We start from the raw sequence: 15,920 nt of genomic DNA, 5'->3' as shown, positions 1-15,920 counted from the left end.
GTTTGTATGATCGCTACGACGTCTTCGGCAAAGTTGTAGATAATATCTATGTCTTTTTGAAATTGAGAAAAAAAAGAAAACATCGGAGAAGGTTTTTTTTTGAAAAAAATATCAGAAAAAAATTGAATTAAATATTTTAAAGAGCTTATTTTTAATAAATCTTATTTTTGATATTTTAATTTAAATTTTAATGCATATGCCAGCACAAAGATCTTCGTGCTAACGAGTATCTAACGTTAGAAGTATTTGAGCCGAGTGTTTCTGCTGGATACAAGTATTAGCAGTGCCAAAACTGTTCGTTTGATCGCTAAAGTGTCCGACAAAGTTGAAAATACAAATTGTGTCCACCAAAAGAAATGTACACTGTTGATATATTTTTTCTCTTCGGAAAATTTTATCTTTTTGATTTTTTATTTCTCCAAGTACACACAACTGTTAATATTTGGTCAATATTGTGAAGTTTTGGTAGGAAAGAACAGATTACAGAAATGAGTTTTTTAACATATTTAATTTATAATATTTTTGTGTTTTTGAAGTAGAGTTACGTCTCTCAGGAAATTCGGCTACATATTTCAAATGCTAATAATCCGGTTAGTTTTCAGTGGATTTGCTTCGTACTCGCAGCAAACGATTGGAAAACCATGCAGCAAAGCCAGAAAATTGTAATTTGATTATACGAACTATTGTACTATTTAAAAATTTAAGCTTGTTGAAACGCAGATTTCGATCTCTGAATGGTCGTTTAAAGCTCGCTTTCTCTAGCACGGTCGACGGAAATATATATACCTAGGTAACTGGGTGGGCTATATAAAAGCTTGCTTCTGCTTAAACCAATTGTTTTAATAGTAGATGGCCACTAAGACGGTCCTAACTAACTAGTAGTGGGTGGCAACAATAGCGATACGGAATAGCAGCAGCGCAGCGGGTAGCTGCAGGTAGTACCAGCAGTGGTAGTGGTAGCAGCGTCAGCGGCACTGCCTTTGTGCGTTAGAGGTAATTGGTCAGCACTCCTCCATGTGAAAAACTGCAGTATTTTCTCTCATCCAACTAAACAGATGCCGTCGTCATACGCAGATTCACCTGAATTCCCGTTGTCGAAGTAGCACAGAGGAGCAATCGGCATAATATCTGGTTTTGAAAGTGGCCAACAAACTGTCCTTTTCAGGACAAACAATCAAATGAATTGATTATTTAAATTTTTTTCATTTTGCGCTGAAATTAAAAGTGAAATGTTGTTTTAACCTGCATGCACTCTGACTGTAGAAATTTGTTTGCGCCGTATAGTTTGTTATATTCCTGTTGTACTCATATGTGCAAATTGAAGTCTCTTCTTTTACTCTAAAATTTAAAAATATTCAATACAAGTAATTTAACAAAAAACAAATAAAACAAACCATTTTGGTTTTATTTTAATTTTTCTTTTTTCAAAGAATTTTTTTTTTCCTATTTCTCCATTGTCAGACAAACATCACTATTTAGCTAACTATTCGAAGTTTTTATAAAAAATAAGATACTCAAAAAAATTGGCTTCCGAGATAATAATTTTATTGGTTTTCTGGCATATTTCCATAAAAGAATATTTTTCATACACCTTCAGCCCATAGGAAAAACTGTGCAAAGCTTAAGCCAAATCAAAAGAGCTTTGTTTTTAGGAAGGTAAGGTAATAGAATCATTCTCATCGTAACAATGACAGTATTGAAGCAAGTGACACAATCTTTTATCGAAACCTCGCTAAAACTCTGTGTCACTTGCTTCAATAGTGTCATTGTTACGATGAGCAGTGTGTCGAACAGTTGACATTTTTGCGTGACACCGTATCGAAAAGTACTGTTGGCTCTCTTGCAGACTGCGACAGCAGCGTTCAACTGTACGCTTCCCTATTTGAGAGACTCGTGTGACTAGAAGCCAACACGGATGGTTAACGACTCTCTTTTGTGCCGATCTCCGGCCGCTTCGACTGTCGCATTGTGCGAATGACAATAATTAGCAATCATCCGACAGCTTAGTACAGTAATAAGATGAAAAATAAATAATTTCTTTATATGTACTGCCGAAAAATACCATCAATCGTGTACACCAGAAGATTTGAACCCCAAATTCTGAACTTTTTCATTCGAAAATAGTTCGCTGTAGCGAAAGTCTCATCCAAATTTAGTATATTTAAGCATAAGCAGGACAATAAAAGCATGAATCTTACAAATTCAATTTACGTCCTCGGACCCAAATAAAAATCGATGCTAAGTAAATTGATTCTACTTCAATTCGTAATAAATGCAATAAATAGCACAGACAGCTACAGTCAATAACACACGAGCCAGAGATTGTCTATACAATGACAACAATATAAAAAGAAGTGAGCGAGAGAATTGTTGCTCATATTGAATTCGTGACAAAAAGCAAGAGATAAAGCAGATCGTATGAAACTTTGGTAGCGGCAACTGTCGCGTAGTGTTTCATTCCACAAAGGTAATTACAAAAATCTTGCTACTGTCGTGTGAATACTGTAGCGTACCAGTACATTTCCCCACCCTGATGATCTATTACCTTTCTAAAAACAAAGTGAAGAGCGCAAAAAAATTTCTCTCAAAGAGAATTGCTCTCTGGCTTCCGTAGAAACGGGTCGCTAGTTTCTTTTCGCTCGGGTGCTGTCAGCTCGATCAAAGATGGCGTCGAAACAACAAGCACTCCACGAACGCGTTGTACGGTTCTTCAAAACTCGTGAAAATCTGTGAAAAAAGTTCACAGTACCTAGATTACTTTCTGGAAGCAAGAATCCGGTAAACAGTGCTCCGGGCATCCCGGAACGTCAAGCGTAAGACCGGTAGTGGCCGTCAGCCGAAGATCATGACGACAAGGAAGAAGGAATCTCTGAAAAAGCCGTTCGACAAAAAGGACGGTACGAGTTTGCGTTACCAGGAGGAGTATCATTCTGATGGGAAGTACGACATCTGGCCAGACAAGGCCGTTGCCGTACCTCGAGGAAAAACAAGTACCGTCCGTACTCAAGGAACGGAACCAAACACGTCCCAGTGACGTGCGACCGATTTTTTTTCGATTTGAAGAATAATTGGCGAGCCACAGACATCAAGCAGCTGGCTATGAGGATCGGGAAATGCAGCCGGAAGATGGATGTCGGTGCCTTCCAGCACCGTGAGGACCTCTCCACTAAGATGCTTTTCATAGCACGGTCGGCAGAATATCATAACTAATTAACTGGGATTGCATTATTTGGGCTCTAGAGAGTCTGCCACAGATTAACAGTCGCAACCCAGCTCCATCGCCACAAAAAATGATCATTTGAAATTTCTAGTCGAATAACAGTCGCCTCGCGACAATACAAATGAAACTGAGAAAACGAATAATGTGAAAAAGGCGGAGCCACTTACAACATGAATCTAACATGAACATCGCGAAAAGGAAGCGAGCTTGTGATTGATTAGCCGCTGCTATTCCGATTGATTTTTCGTTCATTTTTCACTGGTTTGTAGTTGGGTCCTAAAGCTATACCATTTTATGTATATCATTCGAAAAAGCCGCGTTTTCTGAGCAAAAAAACTGCTCGAAAGGTCTTAGTTCACGTTTCGCCCATGTACGGTATATGAGAGAACTGTCATTTAAGGAATTTCGAGCAGTTTTTTATCCTTCATTTAAAAATCGAAGGAAAACTATAAACATTTTTTTTAAATCACGTTTTGCTCAGAAAATTGCACTCTTTCAGCTGATGTGGACCCAATAAAAAAAAAGGAGAATAATCTGCTGAAAGTTTTGGAAAATTTTACTCAATAATTAAGCCATTTGTGTTCAAGATCATCCAAACAGCACAATTCTACAATAAACCATACCTTAAAAATTAGTTGCTAATTGGTTGACTGCTGCGAAACTGAAGCAAAAATGATTGATTTTCAACTCGACTTATCAAGTATTTACTATTTATGAAAAGACGTGTCAACTCCCAAGCAGCAAAATTTGTTTCGATTATGAACTTTGTGCATCACAGCAACAAATTCTTATGCGAAACTAAGTTGCAGCTACATCTCAGTTTCTCATACAATGACAAAAAAAGCGCAGGAGGCGGAGCCAATTGCAACATTTTCGTTGTTTCTTCACAAGTTTCAAGAATGAAACAGCAATGTGTATAAACTTGTGCGTGGAATTTGATACCAACATGGTAAATGCTGCATGGTCAAATTTCAGCAACGAGAATGTATCGTAGCAGCAACTAGGGTGTAATAAGATTATAAAATGGCAAATGGTCAGAATGGAAAAATATTGTCTGTATAGCGATTTATCTTTGATTTCCAGAAATTTGATGAGGGTTCAACTCCAGTTATCAATTTCTATCAAATTTTTCTCGTTTTTATTATTTACGTCATTTGCTGTACAAACACTTGCTAGTTTATGGCTCAGTTTTTAATTTTGCTCCCCCAATCATGCTCATCATGCTCATGCTCATTCTCAGTTTTTTAATTTTGTTTCTTTAATTCATCAGCACCTCAGCGTGTTAATTAAATTCACAAGCAATTTATTTATTTCGTTCTGAAGACCCACACTGTTTGGACGACTTCCAATCCAAGTACCCAAAAGTTACAACGCAGTAAATAACCTCATCTCAAAAACAAATATAAGGCAAACGATCGAACAAAAGTTGCTGTTACATAGCTTGAGTACATGACAGCAACTTTTAGAAGTATTGTTGTGTGTTTGTTTTGTGTATCTCGCAAGCATCACGTTGGCAACTTATATGCTCCACCCACTAGATCTATTCAGTGAAGGTTAGGTTTTCAAATGCCGTTTACACGTTTCAACAACAAATCCAACCTCGTGAATTACGTTGTTGGTGTGAAGATTTTTGAAGCAGCGATGCAACTTTAGTTGTTGCTTGTATCTTTACAATTTCATCGTAGTAACAAAAAATGTTTCTTAAAACCTCGGAATTTCATTAGTGCAACAAATAATCACAATTTATTTTTTAGTTATGTTTCAATTGTTGCTTGGGCTATTTCTACGTCCAGCATGGGTAATGTGACCAAATAGCTATACCTGTAATGCGAAACATTAATTTAATTTAAGGATGAACGGGAGGTGGAGGATAGAGGGGTTTGGTTTGGTAGTTATCTTCGCAATGGTCGAAAATTACTCGTGAGTAGTTTAAATAGTCGTTTTTAGTTTACATTTTTTCTACAAAACAATGATTCTATGTAGGTATCAAACATTTTTTCTAGCAATGTGTGCTTTGTGTAGAATATAACACTTACCGCCAAGTGTTGCCGAGAATGGGCAATGGTTTCGGTCCCGGAACTTCCGAATAGGGTCGAGCATTCTCCAGCTTGATGGAGGGCGGTGCATGCTGCTGGATTACTGCCGGTGCTGGTGGCTGGACCCCGTGTAATCGGGTGCTGATCGTTTCGGCGACTTCCTCCATGTGGGGACACGTCGAGGTGGCATAGCTGGAGCTGGGAATTTTACTGCGTTGTTGCGTTGTTGGTTTGCTGGTTGCGTTAGCGTTTGCGGCAGCTGGGGCCGACGCAGCTGCCGATGTGGCCGACGACGTGGACGTTAACCTATTCAGAGCGCGTATCAATCGGTGCCGTGTGCTGTTCATTTTGTTTTTTTTTGTCTTCTCTGCCCGCTGATCACTTTTGCACACGCGGAACTATTATTGCTTCGAGTGCGCTACCTCAATGACAATGGACTGTTGGGGGAAAGGGAAGTAAATTCGTTGGAGAATGACGATATGAATTTGATTTTATCCGGTATAGTATAGTATGGCAAATCGATTCGATATATGCGTGTGTTTGTGTTTACATGTTAATCTCCTATGCAATCATAATTGAGCGTTGATGATTGTGTGGCGTACCGTTTTCCAGTTTATGGCTTTTGCATAACGAGGCGTGAAGATTTGAAAAATTGATCGACTTCAAGGTATGGTGAAATAGAGATTTCACAGCCAACCGCTAATGAAGATTGTAACGTACAAACGGACGGTGGTGTGAGGTGCCAACAATACGGCTCGTTTATTACTTATTGTGCATTAACGGTATTGTGTAAAACACTGTCCTTACTTTCAAAACTAAGTAAAAAAATATTGCACAAAACCTCAACATAGCTTAAGCAAAAAGAGTGTCTCTTCAAGGGCAACTGTAAATAAATTATGTTCAAAGGGGTAACCTTGCTAAAAACATTCAGCTTGCCCCAAGTCGTGTACAAAAAAACAACCACCGGCAAACTGGTTTCCCTTCCCTCTGTGCAGGCGAACTTGCACAGCATCTGTGGGGGCCTACTTCCGAACATTGAATCTACTCGTCGCTGTGAGCTGCTTCAAGGCTGAACTCGATGATGTTTCGACTCAGCTGTACAAGCAGCAGAACAAACCTTCACCTAACATCCAAATAAAATAACCCTCTAGAAAAAAGGGTGTGAGAAACTTACTTGTGAAAGGGTTACGAAACGTTTTCACGGTGATGGAATGATTCCTAGCAGAACACCATCGGAAAAAAACTGTATACTGATGACAAACCCGTTCTGCTCGCAAAATCGATTTTCCTTGCAGACGGGATGATGCCAAGGTTAAAGCATAAATGATTCATCATTAGGTGGGCTCGCCTTTTTATTGCATCATCGCCATTTGAAGTTCTTCTATGGGATTTATGATGTGCATAAATAAAACCACAAAAGATGAAACAATGCAGTAGTTACGAGTGTAAAAAGTTGACTGCGATACCTCAATCGGTGTGTGCGCGTGCATTCTGTAGTCGAGTAAAGATTTTAATTTCGTTTGTATTGCGGCTCGCAGCCACAGGTGCATTGAGTACCTACATAGTCGGCGATCAAGACATGATCCGAGTTCATATGTGGCTTTCAGCACAACTGCCCGCTAGGAGCGTTGCTAATTGTGAGTGAATGGCTGTCCAAAACGTGCTTATGAACAGCACTGGTGCAGCTCGGTTTTATCTGTATTTGTTCTTTCGTACATAATCGAGTAAAGATTCAGTGTCTCCACAAATGCAGTACATTACTGTACACATATAGTATGTTGAAGTGTGTCAACAACAATCTCTAGCACCTTGGAAGGAGTACTTGTTTTACCGCAAGGTACGGTTATTTGCGAAGGTTACACTTCAGTTTTTATTCTCGAATAGGAACCTAGTGTTTTCAGCTGTTGTTTCTTACCAGATGGATGTAATCCCAATTCATAATTTAACACCATAACTAACGAAACTTGAATGTAGGCAAGACAACTGCTTAATTAAACTAGTCAACAGCGGTTTTGCTTGACTTCATTTGAATCTCTGGAGATTTTACGCACTTCCGAGCTGGCTAAAGACACCAAAATTCACAAAAACGGTTAAAAAACAATTATATTTCATTTATTTTCAGTTTAAGCTCTTCTAGGTCAAACCTGTATCGACAAATGGTGAAAAAAAAACGAAACATTTTAGGATTTAACCCTGAGCTTGGTGCTATTAGCCTCCTTGAAAGTGTATAAAATTTTTAGAGGCTTAAATGAAGTTTTCCCGTAAGCATGCGTACAAACGACGAACCCAGCCAGCAATTACTTTGTGGCCTTTCGACGCACTTCCGAACTTATTAGGAGCACAAAAATTCACAGAAATGGCTAAATAGTTGTAATCCTTTACATTTTCCCAGTTTGAGCTCTAGGTTTTTTATTTTATTTTTATCGTCCAGTGTTATCATCCACAGCAGAAAAATTGCCCGAGAATTGTGCTTCTTGAACCAAAGACGCAGAACGAAAATTAGAATATAACATTGGTAAACAGTTACTTCGGTGTAAGTTTAGGGTTATGTGTCTTTGTCTTACTAATTTCGGTCTGCTTGTTACAAAAATGTTACCTTTAATGTTTCATAAAGATGTCCAGCCCGAAAACAATCCCCGATTTTTCCAGGGTTGTCCAGAAGGGTAATTTTTTCCAGTAATTCCTTTTTACACCCAAAATCAATAGTACAAGTGAGTGTTGTAGTCAGGATTTCCTCCTGTGGAAGGTTTTGATGGAAAAACGGAGTTTTTGTAATATTGAAGAGAAATGCAGGTTGAGAGAGAGAGAGAGAGAAAGAGCAACCTAAATTAATGACTATCATGAAGCAGAACGGGATCAGGAAAGCGGGAGTTCGGCGCGCTCACGTCACTCGCTCGGATATGAGTTCGAGAGAATATTTAAAAGACAGAATAAGAGAGAAAAACGTAAACGATGGATTGTTTTCCTGCTATCTTTAGCGATCCCGTTTACTGTAATATGCACGTGCTGTTTATATAAACCGTTGCGTAATCCAGCTTTGATCAATTCGAGAACAACATTCGGATTACTGTTTATCACATGACATAAACGGTAGGGTACCCATGAAAATCGACCCATCGAATTTTGGAAGCGGCTGAGCTAAAACGTTTCATCTTCTCGAAAAATAGTCCCCATGCAAAATTCCTGCTCAATCGTGCACCAGCCTCTTTTCCATAGTCAGATATAGTCATACAATTTCATTTCTACATTAGATGCAACCTATCGTTGCATAATCTGAAATAGTATATTTCCCAAACTTTCCTTCACCGGAATAACGTGCTGATACTAGACATCTTGCTTCCCATGAGAAACAACGATGGCCGTATGGCAACAAAAAAGTAGCGATAAACCGATAACCGAATCTTCTCTTGGTAACTACAAGGGACAGGGACAACGACACGAATTGAAACGCTAGAAAATGACAGGAAGGAAAGCCGGAGAAGGAAAGTGCTTCTCACTGGTTTCGTTGTTTTTTTCCGTACACCCAACGCAAACGGGGAACATTTTATTACTTTGGGGCAATTTTTTATTACTTATTGTGTCTTATGACTGCGCATTATACACAATTAGTAACAACTAAAAAGTAACAAAAAATATGACGGCCACACGCTTGTATGTGTTTCTGCAGGAGAACATACAGCCAAGCACCGCAATGCATGTGTTAGCAAAACTTCACTCGCTGCATTTGTATTGATGCAACGATCAGATTAATTTTTATCCTCTTCATCCACACATAATGAGAATCTCACCCGTCAACCTCAAATGTCTAATTAGAAACACTTTCGTTTCGTCCCCCAGTGTTTACTTGAAATGAAAATATGTTATACTGTCTGAACAGAGTTGCCGAAGTTGCGAATATTGTTCTGGATGGGCACGAATTTTGTATTTTCAAACAGGTGCAAATGAGTTTCCATGAACCAATGAGTATGTTTTTTGGATAGCTTGCAAGAAAGCGAATGTTTTGTTTTTCTCTAACGCAGTTTACAGATCGTGATGTCATTTGGAGACGCATTTCAAGTCTTTGAAATCATCAACGTTTGCATACTCTATGACGGGGAAAATGCTGCTTGGCAGCTCTTGTCATATTCTTTCTTTACTCCGTATGCATACAACGCGCGAACTAATACACGCTCACCGGATGAATTGGAGATTGAAGAAACTTGTAATATGTGCAACATATGCGACGGTGTGTGATTTTTTTTTTCTTGCGATGGAAAGGGAGCAGTTTTAGACAGAAAAAATCGTGCATGTGGTTGAAACGACCATTATTAGATAGTCGAACTCCCGTAACACGTGCTAAATATATGACAGTATGTGTTGTTACTTGACCGGGGAAGAATTTTATTGCCTTTTAAGTAATAGGTTTGTTACCTTTAAGGCAATTTTGCGCTATTGCTTCTAAAGTAACAAGGAAAAGTTTTGCGTGTACGTACGGAACCTTTGTATTAAAAGTCCCTGGCAAAGGTTGAAAAGGTTACCTTAGCCGTTGCAATCGGACTTCCGAAAAATGTGTCTCAAAGCGGTCAAAATTTCACTTTTTTGACCGATGAAATAAGCATTAATTTTTTTTAATGTCAAATGTTTTAGAAATGCACAAGTCCTCGAAATCTGGTGCGCCCTTTTTTTTTGGAAAATATTTTAGCTGGGATTCCCCTTATTCCCCTCAATATGTGGAAAGAGCAGAGTGGTATTTACCATTCACTTCTTGTCCAGCATGAGCGCTGCGTGTAGCAATTTTTTGGCCCACAGTTTTTTTCTGTTTTGTGCTGTGATTCGGCCGTTCGCAGAAAAATCAACGCACCTGATGTTTACATCACAGCTGAGCGAAACAAGAGTGGTGGATCTACAAGGTGAGAATACGCAGAAGTACGCCGCGGTGCGCACTGCTGAGATTATTTTAATTCTTTCAAGGTGATGGGAAATCTAATAACAGACACCCGAGAAGATAACTTAGGGTGTGGGGACGGGTTTGCTAGGCCCGACCCACTTGAACCCACAGTCACCAGCTCTAATATTATATGCTCCCTGGAACTACCGTTAGGTATTACTTTAGGGAACCGGCTTTTGTGCTTGATGCACCCTCTTTTTAGATTCGGCTAACTACTAGGAGACAAGAAGTTAGCTTTTTTGGTACTTCGATGGTCATTGGTGCCTTGTAGTGCTTGGACTACCCGGGAAGCAGTCGCATTGACCGCACTCTAGATGGCTTCGTCAGCGCACATTATACCAACCAAATTTTCCAGGATGGTGTCCGGTCCACATACTGCATCCGAGCACCCGGGGCATCACGGCGAGTCTGCATGGCCAACCTATTCAGATACTACCTGAGGCAATCATGGATGACATAATCTGTGTCACCCTATGTCGCCTCTCGGCTCATCCGACTACCGCCAGTATGAGTCTAGTAGATGTCGGTACGCGCCTGCTGCAATCTCCGCCTCCCACGAAGGCACGCTCTGCGATGGCATCGTGGCATCGCACGCCCGCAATAGTATAGCAGTTAGTTGATCAGCACTCGGGTGGGACTCCCAACCCTCATGTTCTCTTCTGATTGCTGATTGATGGTTATAGTATTGGCTCTACCTGTCGCTAGCCACCTCGCGTTGTGATCTGCATTATAGCGCACCGATTTGTGGTCGCTATTAGTGTGACCGTCGTCTATTTCCAGCTCGTTATCAGTTCCGGGCTGCAGAATTTGACATCACATCGGCTCTTTGCACTTTTTGGGTTACCGTTTCGTAGGTAGAGCCCTTTACCTTTACGGGACGGGACCGACATATTGTCCTAACATCCGCGCCGAGGTCTTTGAGCTGGGCATCGTCTCTCATGATCTTAGAGACTTCAGCGTACTTAAGCCCATCAGTCTTAAGAATAAGCACCCTTTGCTTCCGTGAGCCGAGCTGGCCCAGTTGACGAATCAGCCTCTGGGTTTTGCTCCATCAACAGTTTTTTGGTGCTGCTCCTTTACTCGAATTCCGGAATTTACGCGGTTTTTTACGCGGATTCCAGAATTTAAGCGGTTTCCTTTTACGCGGCACGTATCCCCCGCGTAAAAAGCGACTTTAGTATATTGTGATTCGCTGTAATTCAGCGCTCTTAAAGTTTTCGTGCTCAAAATTTCAGATTCGTGTTCAAAATTTGAAAGTTTTTGTTGCAAAATTCCAAAGATGACTAGAACAAGATACCTGACATTCAGTTTTTGCATACATTTTGCCCACGACACGTTTACAACGGTTAGTGCTGCCATCTGATGACTTAAATACGCATAAAACTGGTTATTAGCAAAATCGACTCATCGTGCATAATCCGCCAGATAAAAATGAAAACTAGATAACAGCACCATATGAGGATATTGAAAATTAGATGGCCGCACCGTGCAAGGATATTGACAATTCGATGGCAGAACCATACAAGGATATTGAAAAAAATTGCTTCACCTTTCGCCACCTTGCCGTCATCATCAAATTATCAGTATACAAGTTAGTTCGATTTTCGTTCATCCGCTACGACAATCGTGTCCGCTGGATACCGCAAGAGTCAGGAATCTAGTTCTTGCCATCTTTGAAAACACCGCAAAAAATCACATATTTCGACCAGCATCCGAAATTTGATTATTGAACGTCACAAATCTGGCTAAAGCCGATATTGTCCAGCTTCACACAGAAACTGTCGCTAGGATTTACAGATGTACAAAAAGCTTGGTTCTATCTTACCAGCTAAGCGATCGGGGCGTCCTTCAAAGACAACTAACCGAATTGACAGAGCTATCGTGAAAAAGGCGGAGCTGGACCGGGGACTATCAGCTCCGAAAATTGTGAAACAAATTGAAAGCGTGTTTTCCATTCAATCACAATTCGTGCGAAACTTCATAAGAAAGATCTTGAGGGCAGAATAGCACCTAAAAAGCTATGGTCATGACCAAGGAGGTTCATTTTGACATTTTAAAGCGAAAACTACCTGCATCTGCACAAAAACTAAAGTTGGTACGCAGATATACATTCCAACAAGACGGAGACACCTCAAAACTGGTTTCAGGGTGGTTCAAGGAAACGCATATCAAGGTTTTAGAGTAACCAGCAGTCTTCCGACCTTAATCGAGCACCTTTGGTCAATTTTGAAAATTGAGGTGCAGGAGCAAAAATCAACAAGCATGCGGCGGGTAATCTGAACTGAATGGGACATTGCATACTTGCATGAGGATGACGATCACACCAAACAGTCATTGGTTTACTCTCAGTTATTATGTAATGAATATCATTTGCCTTCGTTACGATTATCACGGATTGTAAGTTATTCTAGTACCGTCTGTGCAACAGTTGTATAAATTCATTTGTCATCAATATTGTCTCTTCTCAAACCATTAGTTGTTGTAGAAAACGTTTATTCATTCAAAAGCGGCTTGGATTTACTTGAACTTCTCTTATGAACTGTTAACGCTTCGTTGTCTGGTCCCACTCAAGACCTAACTTCAACTTCACAATATGCCAATGTCATGTTGTTGAGTTTTTCCGCTGATGAGGTTACAAGATGTAAGAAGTTTTTTTTCTAGAGATTTTTTATATATGTTCCTCGTCGACATATCGACGTTCCTTATAACAACCACAACTGTATTTCGAACCTTGATACCAAAACACGATAGCAAAAAAAAACACTTGTTGACGCTGAAGAGTACCTGTAATAGTGGATTATTATTATGGTAGACAGTCCAATAAAATCAACTTTGCAGACAAACGTTGCCTGTCTGAACAATGAAGCTGAAATTGAAAAATCTTCGTGAATGCGTTTCGAGTAGCTATGATGGTTGCACAGAGCGTCACTTTTTTCAACATTCAATTTATTGTCCTGTTAGGTATATACAACTTTGCAAGAAAATTTGCGTGCATCGCGTGTCAATGAAACAACAAAAAAAAAAAAAACGCTCGTAGCATACAGGCAAATGTTCGGATCATCAACATTAGTCAAATGCAACTTTCGCTCGCTGAGGCCCATGTTACTTCAGCATTAAAAAGCATAGACGGTTTGGTTTGGTGTACAGAAAAATATGAGCATAATTATAGTCGCAGAAAGAAATATCAATTCTAAAAAAATGTTCACTTTAGCCTATGCGTTATTTGTTTAGTGTTAACACGCTCACACGCAGGACAGCAATTAAACGTAGGGGGCTCAAGACAAAACTAAAGGACACCAACTTATCAAAACCAACCAGGCATAAACTATAATTATTTTTCTATGAATGCCTACAGTTCCGGTGCTTGAAGATATCTTCATAAATCAATCCCAGTGAATCCCATTTCATTGTTCACTTATTTTGCAACCCACTTCATTCACCACTTTCAACAAAATCCACACACAAAACCGTTTTCTAACTTATGTTCCAACATCACTGCGCCCGCCAGCCTCCTATGTTTCGCTCTCGCTTGCTTTGTTTTGATTGCTTCGAGATTTTTTTTTCTCTTCAACTTCACCAGATTGGCTAGTTTCACTTTCTGTAATGTCTAACAGCGTTGAAGAAACGGGTACTGTTTTTTTTCCAGTGCCGCTATCGATAATGATCGCATCGCCTAAGGAAGGGTTGTTTCTCCAGTTTTGTCTTACGTCTGTAAGATCACTTGAACGTTTTCAACTCTAAGTACGATCACTTCTTCCACCTGAATAGATTTCACGTTTGCACAATCGCGTAAATCGATTCATCTAAAGCGGTCAGTTGGAACCACTTTCGTACGCAATGCCTACCCACGGACTGCACAAACACAACCAACACGAGGAGAGGTTAAGTATTCCAACGCACTATTCACACCACGACAAAACTGTGATAGAACTTCTGATCGGAATGCAAACGACCGATCACACAAGTGTGCGATCAAGGTTGGAGACACTAACCAAAAAGAGACGAACCCCAGCACACGTTGGAGCCAACCTCGCGGAACACCACACTTTTAATTCCCTGCTTGTGACAAAGAAAAGAGACACACCGGAATTTACCGAGATGCAAATAACACAAAGTAACTCGAACTCGAACCGAACGGTAGTCAATCACGTCTCGACGGGACGAACGCTGAATTAAGACTGACTGTGAGCATAACTGAACACGTGTCCATTAGCCGTGGTCATCGTCGCCACCGCCGCCGCCGTCGTCGTCGACACACTCAAGACTAGGGTGGTTTACCGGTAAAAGAAAAACCGGTAAAACCGATATTTTTTCCAGTACCGAAATACCGGTGTTGGAGAGGAGAAAAAACCGGTATTTTCGGTATTTTTCTTTGAATTAAAAAAAAAATAAACTTGTCACAATATTCATAAATTATTGTTAGGCTAATGAATGCTACTTACTTAGGTAGGCGTTACAAATCACATGACGATGTACACAGGGTGTTAGGCAGCTCACTTTCAATCAAATCCTTCAAGGAATGATAGAGAACCCTATTTGATGAAAAAATTTTTCTGCGCATATGGTCAACATTCAACTACTGAAGAGTTATTCTCTTCTTCTAGTTTACGGTTATGTTCACCTTCAACGAGGTCTATCACAAGAAGTATGATAGCTAGCTCAGTTCTGTTGGTTCTCTTGGAGAACTGAGAAAATTTCGTAATCAATAGTGTCTCAATAATTCACGATTTTCTGCTCGTTAAAGGCGAACATAACCGAAAACTGAAAATAGTGAATAACTCTGCAGTAGTTGACTTTTGGCCATATGCGTAGAAGAATTTTTTGTTCATCAAATATGGTCCTCTATCGCCCCTTGAAGGATTTTATGCAAGCTCCCTAAAACCCTGCATAATAAATACATTTAGACAGAAGCAACATTAAATATTAATTTAACCTGACCTATGTATCAATTTTTGTTATTTTCTAACAATTTGCTCGGATTCAGACAATGTGTTTGTGTGTATCGATAATATGTCAAAAAACTTCGTATCAATAAAGCAAAACATTTATTGTCTAAGTAGAACAACTAATCTCTTTACACACTCATACTCACAGAGGCAACGCGTGGGTTTTGAACCTACCAGTTTAACTACAAATTATGAAAATCATAGTTTGAGGCAGTAATCACAATCATATCAGCGAAAATACGCAAGTCATTATTCATTTTGTGCTATTCAAAAGTAAAACTAAAAAAATTATAAATAACTATCAATTTGAACTAGGAATTTATTTTTTGTTGATACAAAGTGTTACAGGATGAAATAAGCAACCAATGAAGAATTTCATCCTAAAAATTACTGGAATTTCAATTACAAACTTGTTCATGTGCCCCATTTTTCGTTTCTCCATCAGAAGCTAAAGTTAATAAAATAATTATAATAATAAATAATTTGCACGAACTGTTTAAAGAGCATCGAACATAATAAACAAGTATTTACCTTCGAATCATCATCTTTTTTTTACTTTATTCATATACTCTTCTCAACAGTTTCAAATATGGTTTTTCTACGAATTTTAAAGTTATTCACTAATTTGATGTGAATGAAAGTTAAAATACAAATCTGCATGTTTTTTTTGCTATGTTCTTCGTAATCATATCACTAGATTCATTCATTGGAGTTTTTCAAAGACTGTTACCCAGTGTTGTATCTGGATCGTATACCCCAAGAGATCAAAACAATGGTCGCAGAGGTCCTAA

General features: G+C 39.4%; 1 protein-coding gene across 8 annotated transcripts in view; it reads right to left on the bottom strand.

Moving 5' to 3' along the window:
- LOC129725412 (probable cytochrome P450 301a1, mitochondrial) overlaps positions 1-15,920 on the bottom strand; it is a 43,225-nt gene that overhangs the window by 22,789 nt on the left and 4,516 nt on the right. The window contains exons 1-2 of one of the 8 annotated variants that reach the window (XM_055681235.1): positions 14,278-14,388; positions 5,257-5,693 (exon numbers count right to left, since the gene is read on the bottom strand). In XM_055681235.1, coding sequence (XP_055537210.1) covers positions 5,257-5,603 — 347 coding nt within the window. In that variant the 5' untranslated portion in view covers positions 5,604-5,693; positions 14,278-14,388. The other 7 variants (XM_055681231.1, XM_055681230.1, XM_055681232.1 and 4 more) reach the window with 7 other exon arrangements.

This window comes from Wyeomyia smithii, chromosome 2, assembly GCF_029784165.1.
Source record: "Wyeomyia smithii strain HCP4-BCI-WySm-NY-G18 chromosome 2, ASM2978416v1, whole genome shotgun sequence".
Taxonomy (NCBI): Eukaryota; Metazoa; Arthropoda; class Insecta; order Diptera; family Culicidae; genus Wyeomyia; species Wyeomyia smithii.
This window is presented reverse-complemented; position numbering and strand designations above follow the sequence as displayed.